Source organism: Neomonachus schauinslandi, chromosome 2, assembly GCF_002201575.2.
Source record: "Neomonachus schauinslandi chromosome 2, ASM220157v2, whole genome shotgun sequence".
Lineage (NCBI taxonomy): Eukaryota > Metazoa > Chordata > Mammalia > Carnivora > Phocidae > Neomonachus > Neomonachus schauinslandi.
Genome location: NC_058404.1, coordinates 44389167 through 44406335, shown reverse-complemented (window position 1 = coordinate 44406335; position 17169 = coordinate 44389167). Strand labels below are relative to the sequence as shown.

The following is a 17169-nucleotide window of genomic DNA, read 5'->3' as shown; positions in this document are numbered from 1 at the left end:
CCTAGTCATACATCAGGGACTCTAATTATTGAGAAGTGTGTTTAAGTTGTCGCCCCAAAGAAGGGCTTTTGGCTAGAAGTCGGGATCCTGGAAGCAGGAATTCAGCTGGAAAGCAAGGAACGCTTGAAATAGTTTCTCTAAAGCTCGAGCTGCATATACTTTATGGCTATGATCTCATCTTCCTTAGCAAGGCGCAGGAGTGACGGGGGCATTTTACTTGTTTTTGAGAGGGAGAAGTGGTGCATCCTAGTGAGGCAGACCCCCACCCCCACCCCAGCAGCCTAGCGGGGCTCAGAGCAGAACCCAGGCATCCTCAGTTCCTGGCTGGGAGAACGTCCCCCCAGCACACCCCCACACCCCATCTCAGAGAAGACAGGGAGTAGATCAACTGGAAAGACAGTGGGAGAACCGCCTTTGATCTTCCCCTGCCCTCTCCTGTTCCAGTCGGAGTCCCACACACGCAACTTCCTGCAGGCTGGTACCCCCCTTCCTCCCAGACAGCACCGGCAAACCGCACGGCAAGCTGCCCTCCTCCCCAGCAGCCCTGCTGGTTTCTTCTCCAGAGACTATTATTTTGGGAGAGTGCTGAGTTCAGCACTGCGGCAAGGTGCAGTCTGAGGAGCGCTTCTGTCCTTAGCTGGCCCTTTGGAGCTGGCCTCGGGGCCAGGGCGGCCCTAAGTGCAGGGGACCCTCCTACACAGGGTCACTGCGTCCAACCACCTACCATCCGTCAGCCCCAAGGCTGTCAAGGCAGGTGGCACAGGAGCTGTGGGCAGGGGACGCAGAGCTGTCCAAGGGGCACAGCCCAGCCAGACCCCTCCTCCTAGAAAAACGACCAAGGTCTTGCTCTCGCAAGCACCCCAGAACCCGCGCCCCCGCCCCTCAGCCCAAAGCCTGGGGTCACCAGCTTCCCAGGGTTTGCCTTAAAGCCAGAGGAGCAGGCTGGCTGGCCTATGGCCAGCAGATTGCACACGGGGCAAGTGGCGGGGACAGGACGAGGAGCTGGGGCGAGAGGCTTATATAAGCCCTTCTGCCCAAACGCCACTGGGATTAGTGGCCCACAAAGGCCTGCTCCAACGGAGGAGGGGTCTCAGCCAGGACTGCAAACTGAGTCCGGCTTGGAGTAGGCCCAGGTCCTTCCAAGGTATCTGTGTCCGGGTGGCAGATTGGCCGCTGAAGCCCAGGCAGCTTCCCGCCCTTCTCCTGCTGCTTACCAGAGGTCTCTGGTCCTCCCTGTGGGCCCCTGGGGCGGGGACACACACGCAGGCTGAGAAGGATGCCCCCTGCAGAGGGCCCCGCAGCTCTAAAAGCTCCTTCTGTTCCAGGTGTCCATGCACTGGACAATGAGGCTGGCCGCGGCAGCCCTGTTTCTGAGTCTCACGCTGGTGGTCACCAGAGACATGGAGGAAGGCGACTTGTGTTTGTACGAGGCTCTGTCTGACGCCGATGCTGTCCTCTGCAAGTAAGGCTGGGCGGGACTCCGGAAAGCAAGCGGGCTGGCCGAAATGGGGCTTGAGATCTCAGGGAGGGGTGTCTGCAGAACCAGGGAGCACTGTCCCCTCAGGCAGCCTCTGTGGACTGGCAGAGAGTAAGTGAGCCTTGGAGAACACCTGGCTGGAGGACGGCATTAAGGAAAGAACTTGAGACAGCCTCCTGCCTTCCAGACGGCAGGCTCCCAGCCCCAGAGGGTATATGGGTCTGGTCAGCTCCCCCTCGTACCCTGGGCCTCCGGACCTGAGAGGCTGGCCTCACGCTCCCTGCTGGGACCCTGAGGGACCATCCCTCCCCACAGCCTGGACTGCTCCCCTCCCCCCAGCAAAGTGGCATTTTAAAGATTAGTGGCAGTTGACAGAGGGCGTGGGATTGGGTGCTCCCTGTGTGAGGGCGGTTGTTTGCTTTCCAGGGACGAGGCCCCGGGAGTGTGGGACAGGTGGGCCTTTTAGGGAGTGTGGCCTCTGGGTGTTGTCTAGGGAAGAGGCCAGGTGTCGGGGTGGGCTTTTTCCCTTCTGAGGGCATGAACTTCTCCCCGCCTGCGTCCACTCTCTCCTCCCTGACCACCCGTTGGAAAAGCCAGTCCTGATTGTCCTGGACTCGTGGCTCATCCTGAGGGTGGCCCGGCCACTTTGCTGCCAACTCTCTCTGCCAGTTTAGTGGCCAAGGAGGCTGGCATCCCACTGAAGCCATCAGAAGTGAGAGAGTAGGGAAGAACTCTCCTTTCTTACTCGGTCTCCTTGTGTACATTTGAATCCTTACAAATGTGACTTTTAGAAAGATAAGTAATGTTTTCCCTCAAAAAGTGAGGTAGCTGAAACCCCTCTTCCCTCCCAAAAAAGATGATACACATTCTGCTCTTATCAGTACTTTTTTAAAACTCTGGTGAAACAATTGTGGGTGAAGTTTTGTGTGGGAGAAGGCGGGAACGTGGCTGCCTCTCACATGTGGGCTCCAGTCCTCTAGGTGCTCTGCGGAGTGGAACCGTCCCGGGGGTGGACCCATTTTACTCGGGTAGGCAGAAGACCAAGTTCTCAGGAGCTGGGGAGGTCAGCTGGGCCGGATCACGATAAGGCCCCATTCCAGAGTGCCTGTGTGCTTCCCACGTTCACCGTGGAACACTTAGAAAGTGATCATAATGTGTACGGTCACTGGGGGTAACCGGCCTGGGCCCCAGCTGCCCTAGGCTCTGCCCTGCAGACCTCCACACACGCGCTGGTGTCCTGGTGGCCTGAGAGCCCTGGGGCACAGAGGGAGATCCGATGTGTGTATCGAGCATCTTCGTATTGCCGATGATTAAATAACCTGTCCACAGTGCTCGCACACCTTACAAGGGGCAGAGCTGGGGTTCAGCCCCCCTTGTCTGACTCTACACTTAACACTCTTTCCCCGCTCGCCTCCAGCCGCTGACCTTCGTCCAGGGGCTCGGAGCTTCTCAAACTCGAGGAAAGGGGAGCTATCTTAGTCCCCTTCGGGCAGCTCTAACAAAATGCCAGCGCAGGGCGCCTTAAAAACAGCGGAAATTTACTTCTCATCCTTCTGGAGGTGCCAGCAGATTCCATGGCTGGTGAGAACCTGCTTCCTGATTCATAGATGGCTGTCCTCTCGCTATGCCTTCACCGAGTGGAAGGCACCCCCTGGAGGCCCCACTTCCTGATGCCGTCACACTGGGGGCTGGGGTTCGGCCTATGAATTGGGGGAGGGGCAACTGCAAGTCAGTCCTTTGCAGGAGCCATTCTCAGGACTGCCTAGAACACACCAGCAGACCCCCAGTTTGAGAAACACGAACTTACCACACTAAGGTTGCCTGGTAGGAAATGTCCCATTATAAACCATCACAGCAAAAGGGGAAGTTTGCCTTTATTGCTACTGAAGATTTTCATTGGTAAAAGGTCATCACTAACGGAGAACACATTATGGATGTGCCAGACCCCCGAGGAGTGGTCAGTACCTCCTTTGCTAGACCCCCCTCCCCAAGAACCCTGCTCAGCTCAGGCTTCTCACCTTGCTAAGACAGCCCCCAGAGAAGCTGCTATTTAGAGTCTAACAGGGAATTTGTAAAGTTAGGCCTTAATACCTGAGGGTATGAATCTAGAAAAGAGGAATTTTATGTATAGGGACAAGCAGTAGGAACACACTGTTAAGAGAAAAGCTCTTCCAGAGTAATACCTTACCTACGCCTGAGACAAGCCTGAGTAGACTGACAAAAACACTGAGATCAGAATCTAGGTTCACGGGCGCCTGGGTGGCTCAGTTAAGCATAGGACTCTTGATTTCAGCTCGGGTCATGATCTCAGGGTCGTGACGTCAAGCCCCACCTTGGGCTCTGTGCTAGGCATGGAGCCTGCTTAAGATTCTCTCTCTCCCTCCCTCTGCCCCTCCGCCCCAACCCACGTGTGCTCTCTCTCTCTCTCTCTTAAAAAAAAAGAACTTAGGTTCAGTCTCCGCGAAAGAACCATGGTTACCTAACCCGCACGCTTTGGGTGAGTGCGCTCAACCACCCGCTCCCGCTGCCTCCGCTGGAGCCTGGGAGCTGCCCCCCGCCAAAGCCCTCTGGCCTGTGCCGGAAGCTCCGCCCTTGAGAGGGGGCGTCCGGTCTGAAGGCAGGGGCCGCCTCTCTCCAATCCACCGCCCTCTTAGTTTTGCCCCCGACGCTGCATCGACACTGCACCGAAGGAGTTGTTGCTCTGCCCCTTGATGGTCCTTCAGATGTTGGGATGTCATGCTCTGTCTTCACCCGCAGCTCTTCTACGCTGGGCGTCCTCCTCCATCCTCCCTTCTTTCCCGGGGGGCCTCGCTTCTGGGCCCCACTTCTGGTTGCAGACAGACCCATTGCTCTTTTCCAAGGCTGGCGCCCCGCGCGTTGACCCCGAGAACCGTGCAGGAGAGGCTGGGGTGCCCACCGAGCCCCCTCAGACGTCTGTGAAGCCGGCCTCACCTCCACGGACCTTCCTGTCATCCTGGCTTTCAGGCCCACGGAATCCTGAGCCCTTCCGCAGGGACAGCCAGGGAGCCGTTTCCCTCTGATCCGCCTCTTACAGTGCTGAAGGGACTTCAGCGACCACCCCGTCAGACAGAAGCCCCGAGAAGCGCAGCGACTCCCCGGGGAGGCCGAGCGGCGGGCGCAGGGGAAGTCAGACCGCTGGGGTAGTTCTCTCCAAACAGAGCCGCCGCTCACCTTTGTTGTGTCCCGTTTTCTGGGGTGGGGTTCCGCCGGGCAGCTCGGGCTCAGAGCCCCTCAGGAGGCTGCCCTAAAGCTGCGGCCTCATGTGAAGGGTGGACTGGCCGGGGTGGGGTGCTCGGCTCCCCAGCTTGCCCGTGCGGCTGTTGACAGGCCCTGGGCCCCTGCGTGCCACGTGGCCTCTCCGTGGGGCTGTTCGCCACACAGCAGATGCTTCCCCCAGAGCCAGGCTCTGAGGGGGAGAGCGTGCGAGAGGAGCCACAGGTTTCTTACAACATAATCTTGGAAGCGACGTCCCACCGCTGCTGCCCTCCCTTCTCCTTCCCAGGGAGTCACTAAGTCCAGCCCCCACTCACGGGGAGGGGTCACACTCAGGTGGGAGGACCAGGAGGCGGGGCTCAGGGGGCGGGGGGCGGGGGCATCGCGGACACTGTCGGCCACACCCTTCCTGCAGGAAGGGCACTGCAGGAAGAGGGCACAGGTTCTAAAGTGTGTTCCTACTAAATTCAATTTTCGATTCATTCATCTCAGGCTTGTCAGATCTTTTTTTAGGCTGATTGGATCATTTGTTTTAATCAATGACCCACCTGATCATTGCTATTAATCAACTTTGTGCCGCTCACAAATCACATAGATTTGCCTTCTGTGTCCTGATCCAAGCCTTTGGTAAAACTGCTGAACAGGACAGGCCCGCACATGCCCCCGTGGCCCGGCCTGCGTGTGGGGCAACAGGTGGTTTTCAGACACCGGGCTGGCAGTGACCCATGGTGTGACCAGGGCTGGGGGCACGGACCTAATCCCTGTTCTCCTGGTGCCTACCTTTCCAGGGTCCACTCTGTGGCTTGAGGCCCACTCACGGAACATCAACGTGCTGCCTTTGCTAAACTTTTTAAACATTTGTAGCAGTTCCACTGGGATAAAAAGAGGAGACCCATTCGTCCCCTGGGGAAGGCCCTTCTGGTCCTCTGTTTTCCTTCTCCCTGCCCCTTGGCCCTTCCCAGTTCTGGGCTGTGTGCTGACTCTTCATCTCTCTGCCAGTGGAGGGTCCCCTCTATCGACCTTGGACCTTGCTAGCTGCAGTGACAGGGAGTCATGGCAGAAACAAACCAAACGGTCTTTAAAATGTTGCTGTTGGGGCGCCTGGGTGGCTCAGTCAGTGAAGCGTCCGACTCTTGGTTTCTGTGTAGGTCATGGTCTCAGGGTTGGGAGATGGAGCCCCACATCAGGCTCCACGCTGAGTGTGGAACCTGCTTAGGAGTCTCTCTCTCCCTCTCCTTCTCCCCCTCCTGCCACACGGGTGTGCTCTCTCTCCCTCTCAAAAAAAAAAAAAATTAAAATGTTGCTGTGAGGAAAAATGAAAACCCATCCCTAAAACTTGTTCAAAAGTGATCAAAACCATGGCATCCAAAAGGAATTACTATAACCTCACCAAGAGGTATAGGAAACAAGTGAGCTGAGCAAACCGGAAGTTGAGCTAACTGGCCCGAGGCTCACCGGGGGTGCTGGCCCACAGAAGCTGTCCTGCATCTGCGGGTGTCGCAGGCTCCGGCTGCCAGCCCTCAAGGTGGGGCCTCAGGAGCCACTGGAAGGGTGGGGTGGGAGGGGAAGGTGGGACACCCCACCAGGAGGCTGTCCTTACCTTCCTCCCAGATGCAGAACTTGGGAGCACCCCCCCAAGAGCTCTTCCCTCATTATCTCCCCACTGGGTCTCCTCCCGGCATCACCTGCAGCAAGGGAATCGTGGCCAGCTCTGGGTGACCACTGGCAGGCCGTGGAGCTGCTCAGCCACGCTGGGCTTTTTGGCGAAGGCTGAGCACCCACCCCTTCTCTGTCAGTGAATCATCTTAACCAAATGCACCCTACAGAGACCCTGGGTCTAGGTGATAAAGAAATGACAGTGGGACAGAGAGGAAGAGCAAATTAAAAAAAAAAAAACAGTTGGCACAAAGATTTTGTTTTTTTTAAATATCTATTTGACAGCCTGGTTTACATCCCTGAGTTCTGGTTACAGGTGAGCCCTTAAGGCTAACCCTGGTGGAGTTTTGGGAACAGCCCTCCCAGTGAACCGGATTCTCAGAGCATTTGTGCTGTTCAGCTCTTTGCAGGGAAAAAGCAGACAAATGGATTCATAACTACTGTCTTAGTGACCAGATAGTTTACCTCCTAGGAGACATTTGCATTTTGAAAGTGCAGGGAATGGTATGTCGAGAGCCTAGGTTATTGGGCAAGGCTTGACCCAAAGATGTGGCTTATGGAACTACCAGTGAGGATTGCAGACATGGAGAGGATCTGGATTGTTTAGGGTTGACGACTGCCTGTACCCGTGAAGAAGGCTGTGCTCACCTGCTAAACCTTTCTTCATGTAAAGAGAACATTCCTGGAAAGCAATGTGTAAATTTTGTTCTTATAAACCCAATCCTACTTTAAAGACACTGATCAGGTTTGCCTAAGGATGTACGTTCTTTCTGAGAAGTAAATACAGATGACAGTTAACACCTTCTGACCACTGATGACACGCTGGCTCTGTTGTAAACATTGATAGCCTACTTTACTCCTCACGCCAACGCTGTAAGTAGGTACTCTCAGTGTCCCCATTTTACAGGTGAACAAACTGAGGCACCAAGAGGTCAAGTAACTCTTAAACCACACTGATCACACTAGTTAAGTGACCACAACTAGTTCGTAGCAGGCCTAGGATTCAATCCCACTTGATTCCACATTCTCAATGGTGCTAGACTGAAGCGAGTGAGCCCTCCAGGCTCCCCTAGAACTGACATGGGCTGACCATCTCCCTCTCTCCATAGGGGCCTTGAAGTTTTCTACCCAGAGCTGGGGAACATTGGCTGCATGTTTGTTCCTGACTGCAACAACTACAGACAAAAGATCACCCACTGGGCTGAGCCCATAGTCAAGTTCCCTGGGGCCTTGGAGGTAAGTGAGCAAGCCTGGTGTGGAGGAGGAGAGCTTGGTTTCTCTCTGAGCGTGCTCATCTGGGTGACTTGAAGCCTTGTGCAGAGCCATCTGCGTTGGGTAGACCACGGATGCCACAGGCAATGTGCCCCCCTGAGAGCAGCCCCATGGCCTTGGAGGAAGTAGGGGGGGGGGCGCTGCAGACTGGGAGCTTTAGCAGGACTCTGGGGCTGCTCTGCTGGGGCCTTTGCCTGCTCGCGGAGGAGCCTGGCTCCTCAGTGTATGTGGAGACCAGCTGGTGTGTGCTTTGGAGTCGGCAGAGAAAAGGAGGAGAGAGGGAGTCCTTTTCAAGGTGCAAGGTGGCTGGGCTTTCCGAATGATCTTCTGAATGCGGAGGAGCTAGTTTGTCATGCACAGTGCTTCTCACGTAGGCTAAGCAAGCAGAGAAGGGCATCTTGACTCCATCATTGCAATATGAAACCCACCTAAGAGTTTGCTCACGCTTGTCTGAAATAGAAGATTGAAGCATTTTTAGGAATTGGAAGAAGTATTCTTTCTACTGGGAAATGACTAGTACTACCTTGTTCTGGAAGCTTCCCTTAGTCTGGGGATGTGGTAGCCTGGGGAAGGGCCATGCGAGGAGCAAGTGGGACTGTGGCTGCTCCCTCCAGCGGCCAGGCCAGGTCCTGGAGGTGCTGCTCCAGTGTTCTCCTCGCTGTTCCTTTCTTCCTTGACCCCTGGGCCACACTGAGCCCCCAGGGTGTCGGCGGTGGAGGGCGGCTCTCGCTTCGTCTGCCGTGTTTTACTAGGAGGTGCCCGGGGCAACCTACGTACAAGGACCACGATGTGTCCAGGAACCAGGCCACAGATGGGTGGAGATGGAAGGGCCACGGTCAGGACGTGACCGCATGCACACCACGCGCATAGCCTTCCGGTCCTGCCGGCTCTTTCTCTCTGTCTGTCCGGCCTGGGGACTCTCAGTGCTGCTGTTGATCAGGCCTGATGGCGGCCAGGACAAACACAACAAAATAGCAAGTGCTGGGGTGGGGATCGCAGGTTCCTCCGAGGTAGAGGGTAGATTTTTCTCTATTTCCAGAACTGTTTTCACTATCACGGAACCAATAGACTGCGATGTGTCCCACAATTTATGGGATTGGGAACATGAAGCTTTGACTGGCTATTGTCTTTGCCACCGTGACAAGCATCCTTTCCTCTGGAAGGCTAAGCAAGCAATGAGGAGGCCTTCTGGGTCTCCTCTCCCTCAACCCTGCCAAGCCTCACGCACATGACCATGCATGCACACGCACGTGCACACATGCACCTGTCAGCCCTCCTCCCTGGAGACCCGTGGCCTGGGTCACAGCGGTGGACATGTGGGAGAAGCCGAGGAGACATAGGCCACTAAGTAAGATTCTAACACTTGGAACAGGACATGGAGGGCTGCAGAAGCAGGGCAGGAGCCCAGTCCTTTAGGGAGAGTATAATGCTGCTCCTGCGACAAGATGCTCGACTTCACCATTAATGCACTTGTCCCTGGCTCTGCCACTGAAGGAGTAATGAGGTGGAACCAAAATACTTTCATAGCCCAGCGACTGTCCCTGGAGGGATTCTCAAACTCTGCATGATATTATAGCAGGTGTCCATTAGATGGCAGTGTAGACTTTTCTGAGTACCTGGTGTACTTGGTTTGAAGCAAGCTTGGGAAGTCTACATTTGATTCAGCTTGGTCCACATGGATTGTCGCGGGATGTGGGCATGGAATGCAGAGAAGACGTCACCCCCACCAGGTCATGAAACTTCCCACCCTGTCTCAGTCCAGAGGCGGGATGGGGGAGAAAACCCGGAGACTTATGAGGGACACAGAGCTGTGTTAAGAAAGCCAAGGAGGGTAGAGATTTCACAAAGAAAAAATTGGTCAAAGTGATGGAAACAGAGGAAGAAAAAGTAATATTCTACTACTATAGAACCTGACATTTTTTGGAAACTTAACTGATGCTTGACAAGGCAGATTCAGTTAGAGTTCCCGAAAAAAAAAAAAAAAAAAACAATCGAGTGGTACCCACTTTATGCTGGATATTATTCATGTGTCATTTCATTTAAAATTTTCATCAAGTCTGCAATTGAAGTATTTCTTTAGTTGAGACTGTTACTAGCAAGTGACAAAAGCCAGCTCCAACTGGCTTATGCCAAAGAGGGAAGAAATTGTTCGGTCACAAACTGAAAACTCCAGGGATGGCTTCAGGCATGGTTGGATCCAGGTGCCCAAACAACATCACCAGAAATCTATTTTTCCCTTTTTCTCTACTTTTTTCTAAGCTGGTTTTATGTGTAAATAGACTCTTTCCTTGTGGTAGCAAAGATAACCCCATCAGTTTCAGATTTGTGTTACTAGTTTATCAATCCCAGTGGGAATAGATTTGAGGCTTTTCAACCATTAAAAATCCCAGGATTTGTCCTGCTTAGATCACATGCCTATCCTTGAACTAATGATCCTGGGTAGCCCCATTAAATCTACAAAGGCTGAGAGCAGAAAAGGATGGTTCCTCCAAAGGAGAATCAAGGTGCTAGTTATCAGAAGAGGGAAAAGATATCGGGTCAGAAAAACAAGAGAAGTTCCTGTAGAAGGAATTAATCAGAGCAAGTGCAGAACTGGAAAGTGGCAGATCCAGGTCTGCCCAACTCCAAAGGCTTGACCACCAGACCACTGGCAATGGCTCTCAGGGGAGACATCAGGGTGCTGGTACCGTTGGGGAGGGCTTGCTGAATGAAGCTTTCCTGGGACAGAAAGCAGTGGTTGCTACAGAGGGTAGTGATGAAGAGGGGGAGACAGGCCGGGGACAATGGGAAATGAGAAGATGGGTAGAGCTTCCCTGAAGGGGTAGAGGGAGCAAACACCTCCAGAGAAAGAGCAACTGGAAAAGCGGATGCTATCCTGGGAATAAGGTCCCTCAAAAGTGCAGGCAGGGGGAGCCCTCAGTGACAGAGAAGAGGATCGAAAGCATTTCCTCTGGGCCCAGGGCCTGGTAAGAAAGGGCAAGCAGGTAAGAATTGGCTATGTGAGGAAAGTGCCTTGTTTCAAAGGTGATTAAAGCAATGCTACCAAAGCAGCAGGTGCTGCTGGGGCATGCCTTGGGAGCCCCCCACCATCACCAAGCAAGCCCCGAGGCCCTGGAAGGAGGGGTGCAGTGGGCCTGGGACAGTGCTTCCGTGCCTACCAGAGGTCTTCCTGCCTGCACACCTTTGCTCAGGCCACTGCCCATATCTGGACCCTGCATTCTGGGACACCCTGCCTGCACCAAAATGCCTCTTCTTCTAAGAAGCCTTCCCTGACTGCCTCCCTCTTAGCCCTCTCCTCATGCCTGGCTGGTCTCTTCTTTCTCTGAGCTTTTTAAATATCCCCTACCCACAAGATTTAGGGTTTACTTCCTCTGGCTTGTATTGTGGTTGCTTATTTCTATCTCCCAGAGCCTTGGCCAGTGTATAAGCTCTAGGAAAGTAAGACACCCCCCCCCCCCCGCCACCACAGCCCCTTACCAGCATTGCAGACCCCATGACCAGGTGAGTGAGTAGAGAATGAATGAATAGCAGGTGGAAGGACACCTCCTGGAGTGTAAACGTGAGATGTGTGAGTTCCACAGTTTGCCTTTTAAGCCGCTGGGTGTCCAGGTGAGCCTGGGGGACCCTAAGCCAGCCCTAGTCTCTCCTCCACCCAAGGTGGGTGGGGGCTGACGGCTGGGGAGGGGAAAGCCAGGAGACGAGTCCAGCGGGTTTCCCAAAAGGCAAAGTTGTGCAGGGAAATGTGGATGGTTCCTGTGCCAACAGCCCTGAGAGCTGAGAGGTGTCGAAATACAAAGAAGCTTTCTCTCCGGGTGCTTTGACAAATATTAAGAGGCAAACGTCTTAAAATGCATCCCTCTGAAGACAATGCAAACTGAAAGGACCCTGAGAAGCTTCTTGACTGAGGCTCATTCTTCACCTTGAATTTCACCAGCTGGAATCCTTTTGAAGTGAAGAAATTGCCTTTAAGTGGGGAATGTGCATTGCATTAGAGAAAAGGAACAAGGAGTCCCGCTGTCCCTTAGGTTTCCAGGCAGGCTCGGCTCCTTTCTCCTTCCCAGAAAGCAGGTGACTTTTTATGTCCCAGAAAGCGGACATAGACCCACACCACCCTGGGCTCGCAGCATTTGTGTTGCTGCCTCCTGGGGCCACCTTCTTGCCCTCCAGGGCTCAGAGCAGGGACAGAAGTCGGGACACAGGTGGTGGCATCTCAGACTCCCCGTGCTCAAAGAGACCTCAGAGCTAACTAGCCCGCCTCCCATCCTTCTCTTTACACACAGAGCAGAAAAACCGGGGCCCCTGTGGTCACAAAATGATTAGTGGAGGCGGGACACAGGGCTCCTGACACCCAGAGTAAGGCTGGTTAGAGCAGCCCCGGAAGGACGGGGCAGATTCTCTCATCCGGGGTAAGAAGGGGCAGGGGAGGAGCACGCATACATGGTGACTGGGGAGGAACGGGGATAGTGGCGGAGGGAGGGTTGCTGTGACTCTTGGGTTTCTGTGACGGTCAGGCAGGGGAGTACGGGTGAAACTGAGCATCTAACTTGTCCTCCAAAACAAGGTGCTCTGGAGAGTGAAGGGGCGTGTGGTTGATAATTATCAGGATGGCAAGGGTGATAGGGCACCGTCCCATTATTATGGCTTCCAGCAAGGGACACAAGAGAACTAGATCTACAGGGACAAAGGCCGGTGGCAGCGACTCTGCAGCTGGCCGCCCACACCAGAAGTGTGCAGGGAGACAAGACGCACCTGAGCTATTGAAATGCTGGCGGGAAAGAGCCAGTGCTGAGGGCAATGCCCCATGCAGCAGAAATTGGAGAGAATGGGCCCATTGGAGAAGTTCGCATCTGAGAAGAAGAACCACGGGGGTGGCAGAGGTCAAACAAAGGGCAGGAGATTTCCAAGTTCCTCAGAGGTCACGGGTGGGAACCGCAGAAGAAGCTTCCGAGGCCCCAGGACTGGGCATGGGGGTGAGTAGGAAGAGGCGGGAGAGGCAGGTGTGCTCACTGGAGGTGGCCGCCCCAGGACGGGTGAGGGGTCTTCCAGGCTGCCGGACCCGTGAGCTGGAGCGCAGGCAGCAGAGCCCCTCACACAGGGATGAGATGCTATCTGGAGGCTGGAAGGGATTTGGGTGTGGATGTGAGAAAGTGCACTTTGTGGGCATTCCAGACAGAGGTCAGGAAGGTTCGGGGCCAGAGAGGCAGGAATGGAAGGGGGTGGCCGCCAGGCTCAGACTCGGTGCGGCGGGGGGCGCGGGGATCAGCAGCAGGGCCAGGTTGGGGAGAGCCATCAGATTTGGCAAATTCCCTGGCACTGCTCTTAAGGATGGAGAGAAGAGTTCCAGAACAGGGGGCTGGGAGCAGATGGTAAATCCAGGACAGGGTGGGGGTTCAGCTGTGCCCCAAGTGGTAGAGGGAATTCATGACCGGCAACCCTCACCCAGGGCCTAACCTGTGACACAAGCTTAGTAAATGCTGTCAGTTGTCATTGTAAGAGACAGGCCTGGAGTCTGAAGAGTACAAGGCGCAGAAGGATTTGGGCTTCTGGAGCCTCTGGGAGGCCTGGGTGAGTTTGAGCTCAGAGGCAGGGAGGAGTGCTGACAGGCAGAGCCAGGCCTGGAAAGGCAGGTGAGGAGAGCACCCAGTGCCCAGTGGAGGATGTGTGGATGGAGGAGGACCTGCTCAGATGTCCCTTTGTCCTTTGTCCCTGGCCAAAGCCTGCTAAAATCACCCAGGTGTCTCGGCCATCGGCTGTGGTGAGGCCTCTGGCCACAATGGGGCCCAGTGAGAGAGCAATGCTTATCATCGTTTCTAACCCTTGCTGTCAGTGACGTGAAGTTGCAGAGAAACTTCTCAGGTAGGATTTCACACGATCCTCCTAACAATGTTGGGAGCTGGGCAGAGTTGGGAATATCCCCATAGTTGCAGATAAAGGGCCCTCTTGCTTTCCCATTATACATCCAGTCTACCAGGAAACCCTCTTGGCTTTGCTTCCAGAATATATCCAGAAGCTGACCACTTCTCCTCTCTTCCACCATTAACACCCTGGCCAGGGCCACCACCCTCTCTACCTGGGTTATTACAATAACCACCTAACTTGTCCCCCGGACACCGTGTCTGCCCCAAACCCCCAGCGTATTCTCAATAGGTCACACTTGCCAAAGCTGGGGAGTAGGAGAATCAGTCTTAGATCCCCTCCAGCCCACTGTCTCTCAGCTACATAATTTTGCCTCTTGACTCCATCCTGGTTACTTGAATACGGATGGGGTTCCAGGTAGTTTCATGCCTAAGCATCTTTGCCGCCAAAGATGCACAGCTTTGCTGCACAGCTAATTGGCTATAAGGCAATTTTGCTGCAAAAACTAAAATCATGAAAAATAAAAGAGGGACATTCGTTTAAAATGACATATTGAAACATGAAGAATGAATAACAAAATTAAAAAGACTTTATTGTGAAATATAAAATACTTGAACATATTAAAAATGCATAGTGTAGATTCATGGCAACTCTACACATATCATTGATTTTGTGGATTGTACCTAGGTACTTGTCTTCAAAGTCTTTCATTCATGCTATCATACATTTTCTTTTCTTGTTGATTTGTCTCCTTTTTCAGCCTCACACTTTTTCTCTTTTCACTAAAATTTCCTCCTCCATTGAGAGAGGTATCGGTTTCCAAATACAAGGATGCGCACCTCTAGCTGAGCTTTGTATGGCGTGATGACAGCCTTCTACACTGCTGTTTGTTTATGGCCTCTGGTCCCATGTCCACTTTGGACTTTCCAAAGTTCTAGGACAAATGTGGGTTGAAAACTCTGAGTCACTGTATAGACGGCTACAAGGGCTAAGATTATATAGGATAAAATGCACCAGTGAAACCAAACTGTCAGCCAGTTACTTTTCATCTTTTACGGTGAAGTTGCCTTACGGCCGATTACTTGCGGCAACAATGAGTGCAGCAGAGATGCTCACGGCCAAGGGGTCAGGCGCGGCCCCTCGTGTCCACACTGGACCCGGGGGGCTGTTCCTGGGTCCGCCGGCTGGGGCCGATCCTGGCGGAGGCCTCCTGTCTGCCCCTCCACCAGTCACTGTCGTGCGAGCTGGGGACACAAGCGAACGCAAACCCTGGTCCTGCCTGCCAACAGCAGCATCTGGTGAAGGTAAGAACGTGCGTGGTTGTCATTGTAAAAAGACTGAACTCGGAAGTGCTTGTGCGGCTGATGTTTTGCTCCTGGGCGGCTTCATTAGGAAGCTTCTTGGCCTTGATCTTTATTTCCAGTCGTCGTTCTCCCCCGCACCACCTTTCCTGTCGTTACATTCAGTGCTCCAGGGTTTGCAAAACCTCTGGTCAGACCCGAGCCTGACCTTCCCGGGGCTTTTTAATCAAGCCGCCTGTCCCCCGTCTACAGTGGTGCTCCTGCAAGCTCAGGCAAACGGGGTGTTTGCTCAGTGATTGGGCATCTGATGTCGGCTGAAAGCTTCCAGTCAAGTGTGGGGAAACGGGTTCCAGATGTTTTTCAGATCAAATAATGTTTCTTTGAAAAAAAAAAAAAAAAACAACTGTGTGGGCCGCTCCTCAGAGGGGGCATGTAGGATCTGAAAGGAGAGTTCACTGGGTTTGCATCCTGGTTTTAAAACAAAGGTCATTCAGCAAGTGTCTGTGTGGGGCACTTCGCGTGTGTGGGATCTGTTCAGAGCCGACCGTTGGGGGTGTAAGCAGAGGCTTCTTGGATTTTAAAATAGCTGCCCGGTCCTTGTAGCAGCCATTTGGAGAGACGAATACTCAAATTTTGAATGTACAGTGGCTTGTTGCATGTTCTCACTGGAGAGAAAAGACGGTGGCCTGAAGAGCAGTTCAGAGAAGGGTTTTGAGGCTGTTTGAATGAGTGATGATGTTATTTGTTAACACTTGCAGTCTGGGGGTGGGGGTGGAGGAGAGAAGGAGATGGAAGATCCTCTGCTGGGTGGAGCAGCAGTCCCATGGACTCTGAGGTATCTCACTCTCTTACCTGTGCACCCTCGATGCCAGCCAGCATCCTGTTCTGTGTTAGAGCCCACCTGGCCCTCACCGCGGCTACGTGGGCCAGGCAGAGGCCACGTGTTACAGATGAGGAAAGAGCGGCTCATGGGAAATTATCTATTTAGGTTTTAATAGACTTTATTTTTTAGAGAAGTTTTAGGTTCACAGAAAAATTGAGTGGAAAATACAGATTTCCTATATGCCCCTTGACCCACACACAAGCCGCCCACACTATTAACATCCTCCTCCAGAATGGTATATGTGTTACAATTGATGAACCCACACTGACACATTGTTATCACCCTCAGTGCATAGTTTACAGGAGGGTTTCCTCTTGGTGTGGTACATTGTATAAGTTTGGACAGATGTATATGACATGTATTCATCATTATAGTATCAGACAGAGTAGTTCCACTGTTCTAAAAATCCTCTGTGCTCCGCCTACTCATCCCCCAACCCTGGCAACTACTGATCTTTCTGCTCTCTACATAGTTTTTGCCTTTTCTAGAATGTCGTGGTTGGAATCCTAACACTTATATAGCTTTTTTGGATTAATAGCATAGACTACCAGCTGGGCCTCCTGACTCCAGTGTCAGCACCTTCTTCACTGCACAAGGGTGTGGTCACACTGCCCATCTTGGCCCAAGCCAGTGGCCAGTCATCCTGTGGCTTAACTTCCCTTTTGGGGAATTGTGCTCCCCTCAACTGGAGGTTTCTGCTGAGACTTTGCAGTGGGCAGGATCCACTCACTCCTGCACCTGCTGTCAACTTGGGCGTTGCCACCATTTGGTTTCTTGTCTGTCTCTCCAACTAGAATGTAAACTCCCTAAGGACAGAGCCCTTTGTATGCTTGGAAACAGCGCAAAATAGGCAGTTTTTGTGCAGTGAGATCTGTGCTGTGATATGGAGCTAAGTGCAAGATGCTGGCAAGGGAGCGGGGAGGTTATCTCTTGGTAATGAGAGCATAAGCGTTCCAGTTTTCAAAGCACTTTCCCTAGCCATGACAGTTCTTATCTCCCGTCAGTCCTGAGAGGTGGGCCAGGCAGCTGTCTCTGCTTACACTAAGGATCCTTGGCCCAGGGATGGCCAGAGAAGGCAGATGCTCAGCCTCAGAGCCCAGCACCCATCTACTTGTTGCCTCACACCCTATTTGGGCCTTCTCATGGCCTGCGGGCGTTAGCTTGCCCTAATGCACAGATGTGTTAAGTGGAGTGATGAAGCCTGGGCTCCAATCCCAGGCTCCTGTACTGTGCTTTTCTTTCCTGCACCCCCTGCATCCCTATCGTCCCCAAGCATTTATTACCTGGCCACATTTACTGACTGTTTTCCACACGGTCAGGCTCTGTGCTAAGTGCCCCATGAGGTATGATTACCTTCATTTTTCAGTCCAGAAAACTGAGGCACAGAAAGATTCCTGAGCTCATGAGTGACAGAGTCAGGATTTGAACCCAGGTCTGTATGGGCTCATCCCCTGAGAGTAGAAGGCAACCTGCCGTGTGCCCCAAATGAC

At 53.3% G+C, this 17169-nt stretch overlaps 1 protein-coding gene across 1 annotated transcript in view; it reads left to right on the top strand.

Annotated features, from left to right (window-relative positions):
• Window positions 1–1331: 1331 nt before the first annotated feature.
• PEBP4 (phosphatidylethanolamine binding protein 4) overlaps window positions 1332–17169 on the top strand; it is a 199402-nt gene continuing 183564 nt past the window's right edge. Inside the window, exons 1-2 of the mRNA XM_021698923.1 lie at window positions 1332–1462; window positions 7477–7603. Of these exons, the coding sequence (XP_021554598.1) occupies window positions 1332–1462; window positions 7477–7603 (258 nt within the window). The remainder of the gene's footprint in view (window positions 1463–7476; window positions 7604–17169) is intronic.